The 20,122-nt window shown below is 45.4% G+C and overlaps 1 protein-coding gene across 3 annotated transcripts in view; it reads left to right on the forward strand.

Annotated features, from left to right (window-relative positions):
* Window positions 1-20,122, forward strand: part of adat2 (adenosine deaminase tRNA specific 2) — a 67,576-nt gene that overhangs the window by 38,487 nt on the left and 8,967 nt on the right. For all 3 annotated transcript variants that reach the window (XM_069930705.1, XM_069930707.1, XM_069930706.1), the window contains 3 exons: window positions 4,525-4,629; window positions 5,582-5,732; window positions 10,768-10,874. In XM_069930705.1, the coding sequence (XP_069786806.1) occupies window positions 4,525-4,629; window positions 5,582-5,732; window positions 10,768-10,874 (363 nt within the window). The remainder of the gene's footprint in view (window positions 1-4,524; window positions 4,630-5,581; window positions 5,733-10,767; window positions 10,875-20,122) is intronic.

Below are 20,122 nucleotides of genomic sequence, written 5' to 3' on the forward strand. Positions count from 1 at the left end.
TCTGCAGATCCTGGGATCCAGCACAGTGCTGGAGAAATTGAGCAGGCTACACAGCGTCCATAGGAAGCAAAAGACAGTGGACATTTCAAGCCTGGGTCCATCTTCAGGAGTGTCGAAAGTCAGACAGACGTCTGAATAAAAAGATGGGGGGGAGGTAGAAAGGAGGAAAGAAAAAGAGGAACACAGGTTAACAAGTAGATGGACACAGGTGGGAAAGCAGCAAAGAAAAAGCTGAGAAGTGATGGGGTAGAGGGCAGAGAGCTAAGAAGTGTTGGTCTCTGATAGGAGAAGGAAGGGAAGGGCTTGGGGAGCTGAGGAAAGAAGCAGAAGGGTAGGGAAAGAGAGAGACCGGGGAGAGGGATAATGGAAATTGAAGAGGATGATTTTGATGCCGACAATATAAGGTGTCTGCTGTAACTACAGGGATCTCCCATGGCCAACCATTTTATTTCCTCGCCCCATTGCACTCTGACATACCTGTCCATGGCCTTGTGCATTGCCAAGTGGAAGCCACCCAAAAATTGAGAAACATCACCGTGTATTCTTGGCAGTCTCCAATTATCAACGTCCGATTTCCAGTTAGCCCCCTGTCCCTGCTTCTCTTTTCCTTAAGAACACAGAAATTTTGGGGGAACTCTGCCGGCCTCACAGCGGAAGGGCTCAGGCCTGAAGAGTCAGTAATATACCTTTACTTCCTATGGACGCTGCGAGACTGAGTTCCAACAATCACGGTGTCGGCAGACTTTCGCTCTACTCTCTTTTTCCCTACCCCTCCATCTTCACCCATCTCCCTACTACCTTCCCTTCCTTCTCCTATCAGAAAGCGCCCCCTCTGCCCTCTCCCCATCACTTCTCAGCTTCTTTATCTTCCGTCCTCCCACCACCTATCTGTTAGCCCTTTGTTTCTCCTCCCCGCCTCTTTATTTGGGTGTCTGCCTGATTTTCAACCCTCCTGATGAACAACTCTGTCCCGATGTCGGCGGCCTTTGCTGTTGACTTGCTGAGTTTCCCTAGTACTTTTGCATGATTCTTCATCATTTGCTGGTACTTTGGTGATGCACCTCGATCCTTTTTTTGCACAATTAAAAGTGCTGTTTAAATGCATGTAGCCATTCCTCTCCCTGGTACCATACGTGGCAACATTGTACAGTGGGTCCTCACGCGAGGGTGACTTCGTGTCTTAATCCCTTGGTTGACACAGCCCAAGGCATCACAGGCAAAATCATCCCCATAACAGGGAACGCTCCTGTCAGAGAGCAGCAGCAATCACGGAAGACCCTCACAACCCAGCACACGCTCTGTTCTCGCTACTGCCATCAGGAAAGTCGAGTCAACTTTTTCACTCATGCTTGCATGGTACATAGATAGAAGTTAGGAAAGCAGTTGAAATATTAAGGCATTAAGACGTGTACACTCAAAGTCCATGGTGCACTGTACTGGGAGTTCAGGAGCCTGATGGCTTGGGGGAAAATACTGTTTTCCCCTCTGGATGTAAAGGCCCAAGTGCTTCGGTACCTCCTGCCAGATGGCAGAAGGGAGAACAGTTTACTTGTTGGATGAACAGAGCCTTTCACAATGCTTATTGCTTTCCGCCTGCTTTGAGTGCAGTAGATGTCCTTCATGCTAGAAGAGATTCCCCAATGGTCTTTTCCGCTGACTGCACTATCCTCTGCAGGGTTTTGAAGGCTCGCACCACCAGGTTCAGGAACAGCTGCTCCCCCTCCACCATCAGACTCCTCAACGACAAACTCAATTAAGGACTTATTAAAGGACTCTTACTTGTGCACTTTATTGACTTTCTTTTCTCTATTGCAGTCAATTTGTTTACATTCATCATCTTTACAGTTCTTTTATTTGTTTACATTTTACGCTGTGTACAATTTATTTTATGCACGACCAATTAGTGGTAATTTTGCCGGGCCCACGGTACAAAGGAGTCTCAGGGTTGCACGACATGTCATGTATGTACTCTGACAATAAATCTGAACAGATTTAGAGAAGTGATGGCAGTGTTGGAACATAATTACTGCACCTTCAGCAGGGGTCAGTGTTGGCTTTAGAAATAGAAAGAATTGGAATTACCCGCTGGATCTTTTGACAAAATATTAGTTGTTGGCTTGGCCAAGAGTGGTAATGGATTCTACAGAGGTCACTGGGATGAATTATTTACTCAAACTCATTATCTATGATACAGCTGGAAAATGACCAAAATTGAAAAGTATTTGAAAATTCTGGCATTTGATTTTATTTTCCGTCCCACCAGCTTTTAGATTTGCTGGTTCCAGAGGTATTGCGATTAGATATGTTGGGTTGGGCTTAACCATGCATATTCCTTCAAGGTAATTTTCTTTTGTTTTTTTTTAAATAAAGTCCAGGAACGTTATTAGTTCTTTTCTGTCTCGTTTGCTCTTACAATTGCAGTAGGAATGTTGGACAGGCATGCATTGTAAGGAAAAAGACACAGAAATACTGAGGGAACTCAGCCGGTCTCGCAGCATCCAAAGGGAGTTGTGACAGAGTATTTAGAGGGGGTTTGAGAGGAATTGTTAGAGCAGGTTGCACACAAACATTTTAAAATACAATTTTTGCAGGATTTTGCAGGGTGCTTTTCGCAGAAAGAACAACGAAGTTGCAGAATACAGCTGGCCCAGGAGAGCATGTGATCTTGGCAGGCAGGGACAGAACAGTTTTGCTCTCAGAGAGGGAGGGTGTGAAACAGAAGGCTTTTTCTGGTGCATTCTCCGCTAAGAAGAAGCAGAAGTGGCCCTTTAAATTGCAGTTCAGGTGGCTGCGTTGAAAGCGCAGCGCTGACCACCTGAAGGGACAGCTGAGCCGGGATGCGCATCTGAGCGCATTCTGGCTCCTGTCCCTTGGGCTGTCAATTCAGGATGGCTGGCTGTCAGCATGGGGACGTCCCGCGTGGAAGGACCCCACACTGATCCCTTTGCCCCGCTCTCTCCCCACACACAGGGCTGGAGCGGCTGGCGGGTGAGAACGGGAGCCGGAGCGGCTGGCTGTTGAGTATGGGGGCCGGAGCAGCCGGCAGGGGAGAAGGAGGCTGGAGCAACCGGTGGGAGAGAATGGGGCTGGAGTGGCCGGCGGGGGAGAAGGGGGCTGGAGTGGCCGGCGGGTGAGTACGGGGGCTGGAGCACCAGCGGGGGAGAAGGAGGCTGGAGCGGCCGGCAGGTGAGTGCGGGGATGGAGTGGCTGGTGGGTGAGTACAGGGGCTGGAGCGGCCAGCGGGGGGAGAAGGAGGCGCTTGAGTCAGGTACCGGCATTGTTTCGGCCAGACCCCTTCTCCCCTGCCGGCCACTCCAGCCCCCTTCTCCCCACTACCAAAATCGATCCCAACAGTGTGGGGACAGCCAGCGCCGGCTTCCCGACAGTGTGGGGACTGATTTCGTGAGTGGGGAGAGAGCAGGGCAGCGGGATCAGTGTGGGGATGTCCCTGCGCTGACAGCCTGCACCAGCCACCCGACAGTGTGGGGACTGGGAGAGGAGCAGTCAGGCACTGGCCAGCTTACTGTCATCCGAATGCAGACGCTTTTAGGCGGCTGTATTCAGATGGCTAGGGAGGCCACTGTGCTGCGGGTATTATCCATCTCGGAGGAGGGTTACCAAATTCTCCTTGCAGGCACCTTCTGCACATTCACGTGGCCTTCCCACAGCCGCATTTTGCGAAAATATGCGGCTTTGCAAGTGGGTCAATTGGCAATCTGAAGTTGGCTAGAGAGAGGAGTCACAGAAATCAGTTCTAGAGGGACGAACTGGCAAACTTTGGAAGACTGCCTGGTCGAAGGAGAAGGCTGGCAGTCTGAAAGGTGACCTGAAAGAAAGAGGATCATCTGGAGAACCCTGAAGGCAGGCAAATTTCGTCAGCAAGACAGATTGAGAAGGAATTAGTTGTGGATGTCCTGGAAAAGGAATCTCTCTCTGAAAACCAGTAAGAATCTTCCTGAGTGGTAACCATTTTTCCGTTAAACACCAAACCCTGTTGAACTTTAATACTAACTTCTGTGCACAGTACAAGAATTGCCTGCAACCAGTGAGATTGGACTGTGATCCAAAGAACTTTTCTAATCTTAATTATACATTACAGACACCCGCACTTAGTATTAGAGGGGGGATTAAGAGGTTAGGTAGGTTAAGTAATAAGTTAAAGTTTAATTCTGTTTTCTTGTTCAATTATAATTAAAAACGACTTTTGTTTAAGTGACCCTGGGTTGTGCATATCTATTGCTGCTGGATTTTGGGGTCCTCTGGACTCTGTAACAGAGTAAAGATATATTACTGATGTTTCGGGCCTGAGCCTTTCTTCATGGCATGAAAATCTTGAATAAGGGCTCAGGCCCGAAACATTGGTAATATATCTTTATCTCCTATGGACGCTGCAAGACCAGCTGAGATCCCCTAGTATTTCTGCGTGCTTTTACTACAATCACAGCGTCTGCAGGCTAGTGTTTCACCACATGTATTGCAAGTACACATGCTGAAGTTGAACCAATTTTTTTGTTTGTTTTGCAGGCGAAGGAGGCTTTGGAGAATGGTGAGGTGCCTGTTGGATGTCTGATGGTTTACCACAATGAGATTTTGGGACAAGGGAGGAATGAAGTCAATGAAACCAAGAATGTAAGTCAATGCATTAACACCGTAGAATGGGCGTTTCCACATTGAAAAGACCAGAGAGTGGTGAACCTCTGGTACGGGCAGGTGTGGAGGCCAGATTGTTGGGTCTATTTAAGGCAGAGATTGATAGGTATCTGAATAGTCAAGGTATCAGATTTTATGGGGAGAAGGCAGAGGAGTTCGGCTGAATGGGAAAATGGATCAGCTCACACATGCGCACAATGGCTGAATGAGCTATCATCTGCATCTCCTCCATTTCCCAGGCATCAGATCAACACTGTTCTCCAAATAAAACATCATTCTTTGACATTGCCCCACCTACAATGTGATTCTATCCGCACCACCCTTGTCTTCTTTCCACAGAAACTCTATGATTCTTCTATTGGTTTGTTAAATCCATCCCCACCTGCACCTCTTCTGGTACTTTCCCAAGCCAAAACAAAACAATATTTATTTATTCATTTTTATAGATAAAATACTTGTCCTGCATATGTATTATTTGTGGGGTTAGGGCAGGCATGTATGAAGGACCATGTCTCCTGAGTAGGTAGATGTCCTGGAGTGAAATGCCTCATTCGAGGACATGAGGCCGAGAGGAAGAAACGAACAGAAGGGGATGGTGCCCTTACAAGATACAGGGTGGGGGGGGGGAGGGGGGTGTAAGAGTTAAATTAGAAAATCTGCAGGTGGCTAAATAAAAAAGGTGGGGGGAAGGGGAGGAGCTGTAGTCTATAGTAGTCCCGGTAGCTTGGAAGTCGTGTTTATAGTAAATGCCAGTGAATAGTTTGTCTCCTGAGATGGGGACGGAGATCCAGAAAGGGGACAGAGATATCTGAAGTGGTCCAAGTGTCGGAAGTGGTCCACGATATAGAGAATGTGATTGTGGAACAAAGTGTTCCATCCTGTAAGGCTCTGTCCTTCAAGCCTGGTCCATGATTTTCCTCCGTCCACACAGGCTACTCGTCATGCGGAGATGGTTGCCATTGGCCACGTCCTGGAGTGGTGTCACTTGAATGGCAGGAGATGGCAGGAGGTGTTCAAAGACACGGTGCTGTACGTGACGGTGGAACCCTGTATCATGTGCGCGGCCGCCTTGCGACTACTGAGTATCCTTTGGCTGTCGTGTGTTGACATGGGGAATGACCGGCAGAACTTTCCCTTTGTGTATGAAGTTGCATCGCTTCTGCCCATCGTGGGGTTGTGATGAAAGGAGAGCAAGAACTCTCAGAATTGTAAACCGGTAATCTGTTACCTTTTTGAGTGGTTTAGATCATCACAGACCAGGAGAATTGAGCTTTATTCATACAAACTATGTTAAAATCTATCGCTCTTCTCTCCATCCTACCTCAGTGGTTTCCTCCAGTCGGGACAACCATTTTAATTTCTGTAACCCTTTCCAGCCCCAATAACCCTCCCTCTCCCTCTAATACTCTTGGCGTTTCCTTATTTCTAACTTCAAGATTCCTTTATTGTCATGTAATAAAGACAGTGCAATATTGCATGGAATTTATTTTCGTCTGCTGTAAGGCAGATAGCTTCTCCATCGGCAGAAATTGCCTGAAGCGCCTCTTACAGTCAGAGAAAGAGAACCAAAAGAGAGGTCCCCTCACAGTCACCTAGTGTCCGTGGATTTGCCTCCAAGCGCTGCTGCAGCCTCTGCAGCCACACAGTCCAAACCATCAGCAGCTCTAACTCCAGATCCAAATCTCTAACATGATCAGGAAGCCTTCCTCTCGCATGCCAGTTCTGATACCTGGTACCCCTTCAGCCAGTTTCCAGCAGTGCGCCGCCTGGTATGAATCCCTAGACCGGACTCTCCATCTGCCCTCAACCTGCGTGCATTCCTTGGAATGCCGCCGGTGTGTTCAACTGCAGAGGCCCTTACTGGTCCGCCGCCGTGGTCACCATCCCATGAGACATCTCCTCTGTTTCTCTTCAAATGGTGGTGGGGGGGGGGGGGGTCCTCCCCATTTTCTGGTACTCCTCACCAATCTTCTGTTCCCCCAGAGTTTGCAACCCCTTGTGACCGCTGCCAATTATGGGTGCCACCATCTTGGATGCAGACCCCGCAGTCCCAGGATTTTTTAATAAAACCACCATCAGCTCCATTAACGGGCTGTCTAAAGCCTAACTGATAGCAGTCGGACTGGATGGTTGGACCCTGCGGGAGCGCTGTGTCTCCACTCCTTGCTCTCCGTGGGCCCGCAACACCGCTGCCGTCACAGCAGCTCTGGCAACACCACCATCTATCTTCCTCATGCTCCTGCAGCCTTCCGTCTTGTGACACTCAGTCCGTGCAACACTGTGTGCTTTACTTTGTGGTTTTCTGTTCGCTCCTGAGACCCAATTCTCTCCATGAAACTCAAACACTCCATCTGCTTCCTCCTTAAGGATGCTTCATAAAACCCATCTTTGTCCGAGCATTTGGTCAGCTCTCCTTGTGCCACTGTATGGGGCTTGTCAAACTGTTTCTGGCTTCAGCTCCTGTTAAAAAAGTTTGAGGTGCATTGCTGTTTTAAAAATGATGTGTATTGTTTAAACAAAATGATTCCATTCCTCGTGGGTGACCAAAGCCATGAGATATTCACTAATAAGTACAGGAGAATGTTTGATAGCACATTTTACAATAAGGGTGCCCAGTAAATTCAAATGATTACTGACAAGGTAATGAGCTGTTATAAACGTCTGGAATTTTCCAATTTCATTCCTTGATTTAATTATTTCCATTGAAAAGTTATCAAATGGATATGTCTGTTAACTCTATTATTTCCTTGCTTTATAAACACCTCTGATCCCATTCCTTCACTGGCTCAAGCTAGTTATTTTTCAATAGACATGTTTAATTTCTTTTTCTGTATATTTTTTAACCCAGGGAGTTTTATTACTTTAATTACCTTCAGGAGCCAAGAGTGAGCATTAAAGGTTTATAAACCAAAGAACAATTATTGGAATTCTTAGGATAAAGACATTAAAAAAAAATTAAATGTATGTTTACCTTTTGTCCAGAACACTTTCCTGCTCTTGAGACTTCATTATGGAGTTGTTAAATATTCTGACACAATGTCACTTTCTGCTGCTATTTGGAACGGAGCGGTCTATTTATAGCGATAAATTGCAGCATTGTGTTGGCACTCATTTGAGTCGCACGACACAGCAGCCACTTGGGGGATGATTAAGTGGGACGCAAAACTCCTCACCCATAATTTGTCGAGCAGCAATTATCCACGTCGTTGTGTAAGCCGCCTGCCATTCAGGAGAACGAATGAGACCCACAGTGACAGTGAGGGAGGGGTCCTAAACACCAAGGGCTGGGAGGCTAGAGTAAGGAGGTCTTGCTTCAGCCATTCAGCTTGAGTATACATTGTGCTGCTCTACATCTCGATCACTCATTCTTTCCCAGGAGTGCAGTACTCCAGAACTCCCTGACTGCTCTAATTATCCATTCCTCCCACAACAAAATCTGAATATCTTACCACAGCTCTCTGGCTTACTTTACCTCCTGTCCTACTTTGGGAGGAATTCAGCGGTACAACATTTCCAAGAACAAAAAAGAGAATTATTGAGAATGTCAGCACATCCCAAGTCTGTTTGCTACCAATTAAGTATTTCTGAAGGAAGGCTACTGGAGCCATAGAGTTTTACAGTGTGGAAATATGGCCCTTTGGCCTCATCAGTCTAGGCCAACCTATTTGTCTGTACTGGAATAATGGGAGGAAGGGTAAGCCTGGCTGTTAGCACAAAATTATTAGAGCACCAGACATGCTGTCCATGGTCTCACGGTCTCATGCACTGCCAGACTGAGACCACCCACCAAATGGAGGAGCAACACCTTCAGATGGCATTAACCTTGACTTCTCCAGTTTCTGTTAGACACCCCCATCTTTCCTCATGTCTCCCATCCCTCTCTCTCTCTTTTTTCCCTCTGTCTCCTTTCACAGAGCCAAAATCAATTTCCACCTTTACTCTCTCATCATATCCCGTTAACCTTTCGTCTATTGTTCTGTACTCCACCCATTCTTGATGAAGGGCTCAAGCCTGAAAATTTGGTTGTCCTTGTCTTTGCGACATAAAGTACTCTCAGCTTCTCCAGCATTGTGTTTTTACCCCTCCCATTCTTCCCCTTTTTCCCCAGCCTTTTACACAGATTTTGAGGAAGGGCTCAGGCTCAGCAAGACTGGGTGAGTTCCTCCAGCGTCACTGTGTTTTTACTGCAATCGCAGCAGGTTTAGCACAAACTAGATGGACCAAAGGGCCTATTTCTGCACTCTTGTGTTTCATGGTTCTCTCCCTCTTAAAGAATTCCTACATTCCAATCTATGTGTTTGTCTTCGCTGCAACCTTTGGCAGCTCACCCACCACCCTCTGGCTTGTTCCACTCAGACCAGATCCCTTCTGATACTTGACAATCAATCCCCTCTAGTTCATTGGTTCTCAATCTTTTTCATTCCACTCACATACCACTTTTAAGTATTCCCTATGCCATAGGTGCTCTGTGATTAGTAAAGAATTGTTTAAGGTGGTATGAGGGTGGAAAGAAAAAGTTTGAAAACCACTGTTTTAATTGTACCTCATGGACTCGTTATGTGCACGGTTTCAGAACTCCAAAGGAAATGGACCAATGATAATTTTTCCCAAGCAAAATATTTCAGTAACAATTGGGTCTAGAGCAGAGAATCTCAGCCTTCCCTTCCCACTCACAATCCACCTTCAGCAATCCCTTACTAATCACAGAGGACCGATGGCCTAGAGATGACTTTAAGTGGGATGTGAGTGGAAAGATAAAGGTTGAGAACCATTGCTCTCTAGTTTTAGATTCCTGACCCTGGGGAGAAGACTGTGAACTATTTAACTCACCAACATCATTTAACTCATAATTTATTGCGATATGATCTTTGAAACTTCCCCATCTGTCAACAAGCACCAATCCAACCTTCAAAACTAGTAATACACAAAGGTGCTGGAGAAACGCAGCAGATCATGTTTGGGAGGTAAAGGGTAACCAATGTTTTGGACCTGGGCCATTCATCAGGTCTAACCAAACACAGGCAGGTGCCTGAATAAAAAGGTGGGGGGAAAACAAAAGAGATCACACGATTGTAGAACTTGAGAGCAGCAGGGATTACAGAGGGGGATCAGTGAAATAGAATCTCACAGAATTCCCTTCAAAGGAAGGGAGTTCAATAATACCGATGGAGTAAACATCAATAATGGTACCTATTTTGGTTGACTAAGGGAGCAGAATGATTGGCAATGTGAGGAAATGTTTTATGAAATGAGTGGGTGAGCTCCAACCACTTTGATTTAGAACATCGAACATTAGAGCACAGTACAGGCCCTTGGGCCCTTGATGTTGTGCCAACCTATATATTCCTTAAAAAAAGTACTAACCCCCACCCTGTAACCCACTGTTTTTCTTCCATCCATTGGAGCCCACCCACCTCTCTCCCACCCCCTACCAAGTGCTCACACACCATTTCAGAGCACAGAAGAATGAGAGGAGATTTGATAGAGGTATACAACATTACGTAAACCATGAAAGTCTGCAGACACCATGGTTGAAATAAAAACAATGCTGCAGTAACTCAGCATGTCAAACAGTGTACTTTATAGAGCAAAGATATATAACCAATGTTTCAGGTTTGAGCCCTTCATCAAGGTATAGACAAATGTATTTTGGTTATGTATTGGTTGTAATGGTTATGTATCTGTATACAACATTATGATGCCCCTAATGTATCAGCCTCCTCCACCATCACTGGCAAGGCATTCCAGGAACCCACAACTCTGTGTTTAAAAAAAAAAAAAAAAAAAAAAAAAAAAACCAAACACTTATCCCTGATGTCTCCCCTAAATTTCCCTCCCTTCACCTTTTACGTATGTCTTTGCGTGTTTGATATTCCTGCTTTGGGAAACAGGCACTGGCTGTTCATCCTATCAATACTCTCTTAATCTTGTAGGCCTCTGTTAAGTCTGCTCTTATCCTTCTACGCTCCAAAGAGAATTGTCCCAGCTCTGCTAACCTTGCCTCTTAAGACTTATTTTCCAATCCTGGTAAATCTCCTCTGCACCCTCTCCATAGTCCACATCCTTCCTGTAATGAGGTGGAACAAAACTACTTTGTTTTCCTGAACCGCGGTGCAGACATTCCACTGGTTGTTTACGGCTGTCAGAATGAGCGTTTTGGAGGCTGCGGTTCAGTCCTGAACATTCCCGCAGACGATTTGCAACACACTGGAGCACCCTTCCAGGTAACCTGATTACAAGGCTCCACCTGGAATGGTTTCCTAATGCTTTTGCTTTATTACATTCTCCAACTAGAGTACTGGAGACACAAGGGACTGTGGATGGTGGAATCTGGAGCAAAATATAAGAACTTTCTACTGTAGGAACGCAAGAAGACCCAGCAGTGGGAGGCACAGTTAGTATTACAGCGCCAGCAAGCGGGACAAGGGTTCAAATCCAGCACTGTCTGTAAGGAGTTCTCCCTGTGTCTACGTGAGTTACCTCCAGGTGCTCCGATTTTGAAATATACCAGGGTTGTAGGCCAATTGAATGTACTTGGGGCAGCAAAGGTTCATGGGCTGAAAGGGCCTGATATCGTACTGTATGTCTAAAGTTAAAATTTTTAAAAATTGTAATGATGAGGCAATCAAACACTGGTGAGACCTCACTTGGGTACAGTTTTGGGCATCTTATTTGAGAAAAAGACATGCTGACGTTGGAGAGGGTTCAGAGAAGATGAGGAATGATTGTCAGCTCTTGGACTGTACTCGTTGGAATATAGAAGGATATAGAGGCATTTCAATTGCTGAAAGGCCTGGATAGAGTAGATGTGGCAAAGTTGTTTCCCGTGGTAGTCAGACAAGAGAGTTAAAAGGGTGACAGTTTAAAACAGAGATGAGAAAAATGTCTTTAGTCAGAGGGTTGTGGAACTTGTTGCCACAGGCGGCTGTGGAAAGAGGTCGTTGAGTGTATTTAAGGCAGAGATTGACCATAATTTGGTTAGTCAAGGCACCAAGGGTTATGGGGAGAAAGCCGGGAGGTACGTCAGCTCACGATTAGAATGGCTGAGCAGATTCGATGGGCCTACTTCTGCTCTTGGGTTTTTTGAACTAGAGACTTGCTCTTCTATGCTGTAAGGTCACATCTAAAGCCCTTTGAGGCACTTCAAACAATAGTTTGCGATACTCACAAAGGCAAACCATCCAAGGTGACAGGATTTACTCAGCACGCCAATGGCTAATACCAGAGGACATCTGTAAGGTTTAGGGGAGCTGTCAGAGGTAAGCCTTTTTGACACAGAAGGTGGTGGGTGAATGGAATGCATTGCTGGGGGTGGTGGTGAAGGCTGGTTCAATAGGGACATTGAAAATACTGTTATATTGGCATATGGATGTAAAAATAAATATAATCAAGGTTCTTTTATTGTCATGTAATAAAACATGTAATATTACAAACCATCAGTCCAAACCATCGTCAATCCAAGATTCAAATCCAATCCTCCAACATGCTTAAGAAGCCTTCAGCACCCTCGGCTCCCTCGCACATCAGAATTCTGATACCTTGTACCCCTTCAGTCAGTCTCGAGCCATTCTCCAGCATTCTGCAGCCTGGTGTGAGTCCTTTGATCGCAGTCAATGGGTTCCTTGCCTCGAGTCATCAACAGCCTGTTGCCTGTGTGTTCTTCAGCCACAGAGCCCTTCGGTTGAACGCTGCGATGGTCATCTTCCCTGCTGCTCCTCATCAAACACGGGGTAGTCTCCCCGTTTACTAATGCCCTGGGCCAGCCTTCTGCTTCCTTAGAGTCTGCAACCCCTTGAGGCCACCGCCAACACAGGCGCCGCCATCTTGGGCCCAGACCCCGTGGTTGCACGATTTTAAAATAAACCAGCGTCAGCTCTGTTAACAGGCTGTTCTAAAGCCTGTATGGAGCCATCGGGCGTTGGACTGGACAGTAGAACCCTGCGGAGGGTGCTCTGTATCCTCTCCCGGCTCTCTGTGGGCCTACACCCGTGGCACCGCTGCTGTTACAGCAGCCCTGGCAACACCACCATTTATTTCCTGAAGGTTATGGGTGTGAGCTACAGAAGGAGTAGATTCTTTTGTGGAGTCGGGTTACATAGGTCACACCAACATCAGGGGCTGAAGGGCCTGTACTGTGCTGAAGTGTTCGATGTAAAACCTGACCAAGGTCCTTTATAATTAAAGCAAGACATCTTTGATGTTGTCCTCATTTGCTGTCTATGAACACCTGGTTACCATATGTCTTCTTAACTGTTTGTTTCACCCACGTTTGCTTTCAATTTAAAAGATAATTTTTAAAAAATTTAGACATACAGCACGGTAACGGGTCATCTTAGCCCACGAGCCCGTAGCTGCCCAATTCACTGACACCCCCGATACGTTTACGAACGGTGGGAGGAATCCAGAGACCCGGGGGAAACCCACGCAGACATGGGGAGAATGTACAAACTCCTTATAGACAGCCCAGTCCCGATCACTGCCGCAGTAACAGCGTTGTGCAAACCCCTACACTAACTGTGTCTGACTGGTTCACAAGAATATCCAAGTCTTTGAAAATTAACATTTAAGTCATGTGCCTCCTCGTCTTGATCTTACTAAATTGGAAAACTACCCATTTATCCATATTCTGCATGATTTGCATGTCAAATTTTTGCCCACTTGTTTATTCCAGCTAATCAGCCTTGAACCCTCTTCATAATTAACAGTCCCTTCCAGTTTAGCATTATCAACAGACTTCAAAGTTCCAATTTATTATCAGTGTGCATATGTAACATCTCAAACAATCCTGATAGTCTTTTTCTGCAGGCTAGGTTTATAGACCAAAAGATACAGGAGCAGAAGTAGACCATTTGGCCCATCCAGTCCTCTCCATCATGAGCTGATCCATTCTCCCACTCAGACCCACTCCCCGGCCTTCTCCCCATAATCTTTGATACCCTGTCAATTCAGATAACTATCAATCTCTGCCTTAAATACACCCAACAATCTGGCCTCCACAGTCACCCTAGCTTATTCCATAGGTTCACCATTCTAGATAAGGAAATTCCTCCCATTCTCTCTTTTAAATGGGTGCCTTTCGATCCTGAAGTTGTACCCTCTTGTCCTAGACCCTCTCACCGTGGGAAACAACTTTACCACATCTACTATGTCCGGGCCTTTCAAAATTGTTATTACTTGTGTGAAATCCCCTCTCATTCTTCTGATCTTGAAAGAGTACAGTTCAAATTTCCTCATTTGTTAATCCCTTCGTTCCAGGAATCATTCTGGTTAATTCTTTATACTGGTAGCTGAAATCAGTACTTGAAGAAAGAAAGAACTGCTATTTCAATGTGATGTCATGAATGTACTCTGACAATAAATTTTGTACTTCAAAATGTTTCCCATCCAGATCCTTGAGATCATTACAAATAGCTGAATTCCAAGCACTGATCCCAGCAGATCCGATGGGCCAAATGGCCTAATTCTGCTCGTGTCATATGGTCTCCCACACTGGTCATTGACTGTCAAGCCCACAATGACCCATTTTTTAAAATCATGTCCATTACCCAATTTTGAAACCATGCTCGTATATTACCTCAATCTCATGTGCTTTAATTTGACACACCAATCTTTTGTTAAACCTTTGCCAAAGGCCTTCTGAAAGTCCAAATGCACAACCTCCCTAGATGCAACTTCATTCCTGTTCTTTAATTACAGCCACCATCCTGCTGTCTTCCCATCTCGAGGATTTAAATATTAAATTCGATTGGCTTGTTAAAGTTTACGTCCCACTGTTGTCATGAATTGTCTTGTGCTCTCCTGGGAACTTATTATTTTGAAAATCCAAAATGGAACCGGAGTGCAGCAACTATTTTGCGAGCTCCCTTTTCCCTGCACCTCGGTGCACGTGACAAAAAAAAACAGTTCAATTCGATCATTCTCCCTTAGTCATGCCAAAAGCCACAGAAGCTGGAATCTTGAGCAGGCAAAGAGTGGTGACAGCATCCATGGATAGGAATTGTCAGTCAACATATTCAATCTTTATCAAGACTAAGGGGAAGGGGAAAAGGTTCGGGAGGACCCCTGTGGTGATAGGACAGAAGGTGTAAGAAGTAGAATTGTTGTTGGAAATCTTGAACAAACGAAGATTCACCTCACACTTTTTCTCTCTTTCCCTCTGTCTCTCTTCCTTCACCTGAGTTATCCTTCCTGTTCTTTGCTTATTCCTTGAGGAAGGGCTCAGGCCCAAAGTGTAGGTTATATTATCTTTACCTCCTATGGATGCCGCGAAACCTGCTGAGTTCCTCCAGCATTTCAGTGTGTTTTTTTACTACAATAAAAGCATCTGCAGACTTGTGTGTTTCACTTCCATGAGCCAGTGTCCAGCCTGTGCGAATCCTTCGACCGCAAGTCACCTGCAGCCTGTGTGGGTCCTTCAGCTGCTGAGCTGAGCAAAACACCCCATTCTGAAGTACAGCAGGGTTCGGTGTTTACAGTAAGTCAAGGAGTGCAGATTGTAGAGAGAAGTACTGTACCAACTCACCTGCATTGTCTTGTATGCCTTCGTGCCAGTCAGTAATTCGTAAGGACCTGAAAGAGCCAAAGCCATCAAACTAATTCAATTAATCCTGGGTTGACATTTTTGGTGACCCGTGGGAAGGATTATGCTACCTTCAGCAGTAACTAGTGTCATCCGAGGGCTAGTTCCATTGACTTGTTTCAAGACTTGCTTTTAAATTGCATGAATATTATGGATTTGCAGTTAGAAATGGTCTGAGTGGAGCTGTGTTAATCCAGGTGGAGGTTGCAGTAGGACCCTACAAGACAGCGACCACGGCGGCAGACCAGCAAGGGGCTCAGGGGCTGAGGGACCGTCTCGGGCTGCAGGCGATTGGCATCTTGCAGTCAGGAACTCACATTGACCTGCAGGCTGATGGGAGCCAGATATCGGTGCCGGAATTCAAGTGGGTGTTGAGGGCAAGAACTCCCAAAGGGCCTTGGACACTGCAGGCTTCCTGATCGTGTCAGAGGTTTGGATCTAGAGCTTGGATTGCAGTTGAATTGAGAACACAAAATTCTGGAGAAGCTCAACAGGTCAAACAGTGTCCTTCATGTCGCAAAGGCAAAGATACTTAACTGACATTTCGGGCTTGAGCCTCTCATCAAGGAATGAGGTAGGTGCAACCCGAAACGTCGGTTCTGGATCTCTGCCTTTGGGACATAAAGGACACTGTTTGACCTGTTGAGCTTCTCCAGCATTTTGTGTTCAATCAGATTTTTTTGATTTACTTTTGATGAATTGAGAAGGGGTCTATATTGAGCACTGATGGTGAATCCCCTGACTCTTAAGGGACTCTCTTTTGCTTCTCTTTCTCTCTTAAGGCATGGGGCACTGAGCAACTCTAATGGCGACTCTTATGGTAGGCAGAGGGTAATATATGCTCTGTACTATGAAAGGAATCTTGATTAACAAGCTCTGGATTTAACCAATGGGATTAGCCCAGGATACCAGCTTAGTCTGCATGTACAAGTTAGGCTGAAGGGCCTGTTCCGTGCTGTATTCTCTGACAGAGGCTTAGAGGGTAAGTAGTAAGGAGCTAATTTACTTGATAAGAAGTGTTTAAATCTCAGGCTGGGTGATGGAAAGATAGAGGAGTTGCATCTAGCTATGATGACATAAGAAGAGGCCATTTAACCCCCAAAAGGGCAAAGGGTTCAGAGTGTGGCTCAGATAGAGCAGTGCAGTTGAAATAGTTGCAAGTCCATTCGGTAGAACAAGTGAACTCAAATTGCATAGATTGGATGAGAAGAAGAATCAGTAGTAAAGTAGATGAAGTCGAAGCTTCAGTTAACATGGGGGTACTGACCACAATATTTTCCCCAATGCTAAGACATGGTTAAAGGATGGTGAGGTCTGGCAAGCCAATAATCCAGGGCGCACGTGCAGAGCGGAGAATACTAGTAGAGCAGAGAGTAGTAGTGGAAGGAAAGTATTCTGCCTGGAGGTCAGAGACTAGTGGATTCCACAGGGATTTGTTCTGTGGCCCCTGTTCTTTGTGACTTTTATTAATGACCTGGACGAAGATGGGTCAATCGGTTTGCAGGTGATACGAAGGTTGGAGGACTTGTGGATAGTGCTGAATGTTGTCGTAGGTTAGATTAGACATGATGCAGAGTTGGGTGAAAAGTGGCAAATGGAGTTCATTCCAGATCAGCGTGAGGTGAAGCATTTTGGAAGGTCAAACCTGAAGGGTGAGTACAGGGTTAATGGTCGGGTACTTAAGAGTGTGGATGAACAGATAAGGCATCCCTCAAGGTCACCGCATAGGTTGATAAGATAGTTAAGAGGGCCTACGGAATGGTGGGCTTCATTAGTCAGGGGATTGATTTCAAGAGTAGAGAGGTAATGTTTCAATTCTATTAATCTCTGGTGAGACTACACAGAGTATTGTGTTCATTTCTAGTCACCTCATTACAGGAAGGATGTGGAAGGTATGGAGAGGGTGCAGAGGAGATTTACCAGCCTGGATTGGAAAATAAGTCCTATGAGGCAAGGTTAGCAGAGCTGGGACTTTTCTCTTTGGAGTGAAGAAGGATTGAGAGGTGTCTTAATAGAGGTATTCAAGATTATGAGGGACGTAGATAAGGTAGGCAGCCTGTGCCTGTTTCCCAGGGTGGGTGTAGCAAATATCAGAGGGCATTAGTTAGAAAGCGAAGGAAGAAAAGTTTAGGGGAGACATCAGGGGTAAGTCTTTATTCATGATGGTGGAGGCTAGAACATTAGGGGCATTTAAGAGACTCTTAGGCACAGGGATGAAAAAAATAGAGGGTAATAATGTATGAATATATGGGTTGTCACAACATTGAGGGCCGAAGAGCCTGTACTGTGCTGTAGTGTTCTTTGAGAGGAAGTGATACAAAGATAGGTGGAGGGTGAGGTAGTGAGGAAAAATGGAGGAGCTGCAGAGAGACTTAGATTAGTAGAATGAGCAGAGAAGTGGAAAATTAAATACAATGTTGGAAAGTGTATGGTTATGCACTTTGGAAGAGGGAATAAAAGGGCAAACTAGTATTTGGATGGGGAGAAAATTCAGAGGTGCAAAGGGACTTGGGCGACCTTGCGCAGGATCCCCTAAAGATTAACCTCCAGGTTGAGTCAATAATGAAGAATGCAATTGCAATGTTGGCATTCCTATCTAGAGGATATAAGAGCAGGGATGTGATGTTGAGGTTTCATAAGGTAAAGGTGAGACCTCACTTGGAATACAGGGTACCATTTTGAGTCACTGAAGAGGGTCTTGGACATTTGGCCTCCACATTTTGGCGCCTGACATTTTTCCGTCCATAGTGTGGTGATGTACATTTTGGCGCTAACAGTTAGGCTACAACAATTTATTCACTTATTATACTTATTATGAAGTGAGGAGTGGCAGTTTGAGCTGTCGTGCGGGACCTTGCACTCAGGACAGCACTTGTCACTCTTTCACATGGAGCTGACTGACACGGCACTACGGGCGTTGAAGGCTCCAGTGCTTGGTGATGAATAAGCGACGGTGGCAGATGGTGGAAGGGTAATGGAGGGAGGTTGTCCCGTTGTCAGAGACTGGACCCCAATCCCCTCATGATCCCTGATTGCCCTCCTCTCCTCCTCTGACTCCCAGTCTCCTCCACCTGGTTCCCTCAGTCCCCTCCACCCACCCCTTTCCCCCCCCCCCCAGTTTCCTGTTGTCAAGAAACAATTTTAATCAATGCTTAATATTTATTTTATTTAATGAAAATTATAATAAATTAAATGCCATGTCTGTCACCAAAATGCGAGCATCAACTCTAAGATTGTTTAAACGTCACCTACCATACACAAAGTCATGTTGACTATCCGTAATCAGTTTCTGGCAATCCAAACAATTGTATATCCGATCTCTTAGAACAACTTCCAATAATTTACCTACAACTGTCGACAGGTTCACCAACCTATAATCTCCACCGTGATTTTTTGAGCTTTTTTTTAAACAATGGAAGAATGTGAACTCCACACCTATGTCTAAGGACATTCTAATTATTTCTGCCAGAGACCCTACAATTTCTACAATAGCCTCCCTCAAGGTCTGAGGGTATATCTTGTCAGGCCCTGGAGATTTATGGCAGCAAGCACTTCCTCCTCTTTAATTTATTTTGGTTCCATGACCTCACTGCTTGTTTTCCTTATTTCCCACAACTCTGTGCCCTTTTTCCAAGTGAATACTGATGAAAAAAAATTAAGATCTCCCACGTCTCTTTTGGCTGCATACAAAGCTGACCACTCTGATCTTCAAGTGGACCAATTTTGTCCCTTACTATCCTTTTGCTATTAATATACTTGTAAAAACGCTGAGGATTTTCCATCACATTGGCCTCCAAAGCAACCTCATGTCTTCTTTTTGCCTTCCTGATAACTTTCTTGAGGTTTTTTTGTACACTTATACTTCTCAAGCACCCCATTTGCTCCATGTTGCCTATACCTGCTATACACCTCTCATTTCTTCCGGACCAGATCCCCAATAACCTTCAAAGACCAAGGTTCCCCATTCCTGCTAACCTTGCCTTTGATCCTGACAGGAAGATAGAAACTCTGTGCTCTCAAAATCTCACTTTTGAAGATCCTCCACTTTCCTCGCACATCCTTGCCCGAAAACAATTTATTTCAATCCATGCATACTAGATCCTTTCTAATTTCCTCAAAATTGTCCTTACTCCAGTTTAGAATCTCAACCCGAGGCCCAGACCTATCCTTCTCTATAATTAACTTGAAACTAATGATATGATCACTGGATCCAAAATGTTCCCCAACACATATTTCTGTCACCTGTCCTTTCTTGTTCCCTAATAGGAGATCCACTATTGCACCCTCTCAAGTTGGTACCTCTATATATTGATTTCATAAACTTGCCTGAACACATTTAAATTTAGACATACAGCACAGTAACCGGCCCTTTTGGCCCATGAGCCCATACTGCCTAATCACACCCAATTGATCTACATCCCTTATATGATTTGAACGGTAAGAGGAAACTGGAGCACCCGAGGAAAACCCAGGCACACACAGGGAGAACATACAAACTCCTTACAGACAGTGCAGGATACGAACCCATGGTCTCATTCGCTGGCACTGTAACAGCGTGGTGCCCCATTTAATGAACACTAAGCCATCTCGCCCTTTTACAGTGTGGGAGTCCCAGTCAATATGTGGAAAATTAAAATCTCCTACTAGGTTTTCTGCAACTGTGCTATCTCTCTACAGATTTGCTCCTCCAATTCTTGTTGACTATTGGGTGGTCTATAAAACAACCCCATGAGTATGGTTATATCTTTCCCATTTCTCATCTCCACCCTTATAGCCTCAATAGACGATTCCTCTGGGCTGTCCTGCCTGAGCACATCTGTGATATTTTCCCAGACGAGCAATGCCACTTCTCCCCCTTTCATTTCCTGCTCCCCCCACCCCTACCCTGTTGAC

Source organism: Narcine bancroftii, chromosome 4, assembly GCF_036971445.1.
Source record: "Narcine bancroftii isolate sNarBan1 chromosome 4, sNarBan1.hap1, whole genome shotgun sequence".
NCBI lineage: Eukaryota > Metazoa > Chordata > Chondrichthyes > Torpediniformes > Narcinidae > Narcine > Narcine bancroftii.